At 33.7% G+C, this 3,778-nt stretch overlaps 1 protein-coding gene across 1 annotated transcript; it reads right to left on the reverse strand.

Moving 5' to 3' along the window:
* Positions 1–619: 619 nt before the first annotated feature.
* LOC106765734 (chaperone protein dnaJ 20, chloroplastic) lies at positions 620–3,152 on the reverse strand. Its single transcript, XM_014650449.2, has 2 exons — positions 2,739–3,152; positions 620–948 (listed from the first exon to the last, which is right to left on the reverse strand). The coding sequence occupies exons 1-2, from the start codon at positions 3,150–3,152 to the stop codon at positions 799–801; spliced, it is 564 nt and encodes a 187-aa protein (XP_014505935.1). The 3' UTR covers positions 620–798.
* Between the last annotated feature and the right edge of the window lie 626 nt (positions 3,153–3,778).

Genomic DNA, 3,778 nt, shown 5'->3' on the forward strand with positions numbered 1-3,778 from the left:
TTTTGACATTAACTCTATTATCCAATTGTCTAAAAATTTTGTTTTATATGGCTGAAACAAACACATTAAAGTGAGGTTTCATCTCATTAGAGATTTGGTGAGTAATGAAACTGTGAAATTGAATTTCTGTAACTCTAAATAACAAATTACAAACATAATAACAAAGTCACTAACAATTTGTAAAACTCCGTAGAACATTTGGAATGATTAATGCATATGAAATCTAAGCTCAATGCAGATGCATTAGCTTAAAGGAGGGAATGATAGTGAAAGTTAGTGATTTTGTTTTAGAATAAGTCCGAATCTTAACGAAGTTAGTTTTTAAATTTACAATATCATGAATTTTGACATTGCCTTTTGTTTAGCATTCTATTTTCATTCAGTTTTCTGTACAAAGATTATAAAGTCCTATGCTTCTTTCAATTAAATAAGATATTCTCCCTTCAATTACTCTTGCTGGATACCTAAAGTTTCTACATATAATTAAGTATTAATCGGAAATCAAGATCCAGGAAATATTGTTCCGAAAAATGTTACCCAGAAGTAAAAAATATATTTTGAAATTTTGTTTCGGAATATGAACTATGGTTCCAGAATAATAAAATATATAATTACTTAATTTGTCTACTAATTTACTTACTTTCAGAATAAAAATAAACTTCAAAATTATTTTTGCAAATGTTCATCCAGACTCACTAAAATGGCCTTAGAGTCGCAACGCAAACTTTTGTTTCAGCAGTTGGGAGTTGTACACATCTATCATATATATATGTATATATACAATTAGTTACATCCTAGTCATGATTCATTAGCCAATTCATCCCTCTGCTGGCGCATTCTCGCTCCCCATGACATATTCCCTCCACCCTCCTTGCTGCTACTTCTTCTCTTCAGCTCCGACAGTTGAGATTGCCACCGAGATTTCCATTCACTTTTTTGCTCCACCACCTTTTCAAAACCAACAGCTTTAATCACTCACTAAATCAAATTATTGTTTTTCTCAAATTTAAATATACAACAACATAAAAAAGTTACATGTTGGACACCCCACCACCCAAATACAATTAATTAAAAGGTCCTACTACTCATTACCACCATGACCAAATGCCAAACATGAATAAACAAATAATTAAGATCATATTTTTAATTATATCTTCACACTGTTAACCTCTACAGACTTTTAATGTGCTCAAGAGACAATTATTACATGTTCTATAGGAAAAGCATAATCACTCAGATTTTGTTGTGGTTAGCAGCGAATGAAGTTGACATACTAAAAAACAATAAAGAAATGGAAAAAAGGAACAAAAGACAGAATAGGAAGAAACATCCAATTCATATTTAATACCAGGAAAATGTTATATAAGAAAGCCTTTGCCAAAATCCCTCGTATATAATTGTGAAAATAGCCTTATTGGGAGTAGGTACAGTACAGAAGTTAATAGACATTGCAAACAATAATACCAGCTCAAGGACAAAACAAGTGCAGATTTTCATGTGCTGAAGAGGCAAGGCAACTATATATTTAATATACCATAGTGCGACTACAACACGCAAGTGCAGATTTTGCAGTGATGAGCTGGGATTGAAGTCGACATCCTCAAAATGGAAATAGAAATAATCCAGAATAAAAATAATAATAATAATAATAATAATAATAATAATAATCTATTTATGCCACGAAACTTTCATAGGGACCCGTGTGTCATAGTCCTCGTAAATTGAAGAATCTAAATTATGGATAGTTGCAGAGCAGAAGTCATATTTGTAATAGACATATTAAAGACTACTGAGTTCTTAGCAGGAGGAATCTGTAACAAAACCATGAAAAAGAAATTTTAAAGAAGAAAGCCGACGCCTAGAACTGTAAAAATCTTCCAACTTGAAAAAAAGGCATAGAACAGAGAAAGAATTTGCCATTACCAAGTTATAACAAGAACCCAGAAATATCAAATATCAGAATTCAAAAGTACATGATGATTTATGAAACAATTCTCATTCCAGGTTAAAAATGTATGGCCCTCCAACAGTCAAATTCTTTGTTCAAGACTGAGATAGGGTAAACAAATTGGAAGAAAAAAAAATCATCTGGAAATCCTAACATGTATCAAATCATAACTTCAGACACACGGTGAAAATAACCCAAATAAATTAGATATAGATGACGGATAGTGCTCAATGCTACAATTATACAGTAGAAACTAACAAAAGAATTATCTACAAGATTCCTGAAACATTATAAGCCATATGTAATATATCTCAAGTCAAAAAAGAGGACAATCAAAACAAAGACATGACCAAACAAGTTAACACAGACTGTAAGTGCAAAGCCTCTTCATTTAAGATTTTAAAAGAGCAAAAGAAAACCAAACATGAGTATGTAAAGTCCTTGACTTTGGCACAAGTGGTTAGTGTGTTGAAGGTAAAATCACTCGGCCACAGTCCAAGATCCTTGTGGTAAGGGTTCACTTATCTACCGGCCAAGGAAAAGTTTTGGGAAATTAAAAAAAAAAATTACAAAGTACTGAAACAATCAAACAAGTAGCGCACTAATTAAACGTATCTTAATTATTTTCAACATCTTTGATGAGGATCGAGGGGAAAAGCGATTCCAAAAACAGAAAACAGAAGAGATCATTGAATCATGTGAATCAGAAACTGGGCAAAGACAGAATTGAAATCGGAAATCAAGCTATGGAGAGAAGTATTTATACAACCCTAGATGCAACGAGATGTACCTGATCGTGGTAATTGCGGCGTCTGCGGGCGTTGAAAGCGAAGTTAATACCTTTAGCCATGTCGTGATCGTACATGGCTCGTCGGGAAGGATCGGAGAGAGTTTCGTAGGCTTCCTGCACCTGAATAAACCGTTTGGTGTACTCCTCCACCCGACCCGGAGGAGACACATCCGGGTGGTACTTTCGGGCGAGTTGCTTGTACGCGTTCTTGATCTCCATCAAGGAACCGGATTCGGGTATACCCAGAAGCTCGTAGAAGCTCAACTCCATCACTAGTCCCTCGTTCTTCAGGGAAGCCTTGGGAAACGCGATACGGGTGACGGGTCGGGTGGGTCTCAAGAACACCGGAGACACGGTGGGGACGCAGAAGCCACGGTGGTTGCTTCCGTGTACGGTTAAGCCATGACACCGCATTATTATTATTATTATTTATCTTTCTATCTGCTTTTCTCTCGCTCTTACTTGTGTTTTGTGTTGTTCCTCATTATGACTTATCGATTTTATATGGTTCTGATTAAATTCTTTATTTACTTTTATTTTTGGTTTTGGATTTTGTGATTGGTCTGTGGTTAGCTAGCTGTCATTTTAGCCAGTAGAGAAATTAATAGGAGGTAATGGCGTGGAGTTAGGCAAATCCTGATTTTTAAACAGAGTCACATATTTTGATACGACAAGACAACAAAAGATAATTCCATAAAAATACAATGTTTGTTAATTCTATCTATAAATTCTAAAAACATTTATTTGATATTATTTTTTTATATTTTATTTTCTTTTTGTAAAAAAACTATAAAAGTTTATTTTTTTTATGATTATTTTCACCCTATAAGGATCTCAAACTTTTTTTAAAGTTATTAGACTTTAGTTGAAGACACTCAGGTCCATCAAACTAGGGACACATGATTTTAGTAGAAGTTTTTTTAAAGTGAACTTCTTCATTTGTTCTTTTTCCATTTTCTCTCTCCAAAAAGAAACATCTTTTTTTCCCTAAACATTTGATCTGTCTTTTCTCTAGAATTCTAGTAAAATTAACCGTTCAA

This window comes from Vigna radiata, chromosome 7 (assembly GCF_000741045.1).
Source record: "Vigna radiata var. radiata cultivar VC1973A chromosome 7, Vradiata_ver6, whole genome shotgun sequence".
Lineage (NCBI taxonomy): Eukaryota > Viridiplantae > Streptophyta > Magnoliopsida > Fabales > Fabaceae > Vigna > Vigna radiata.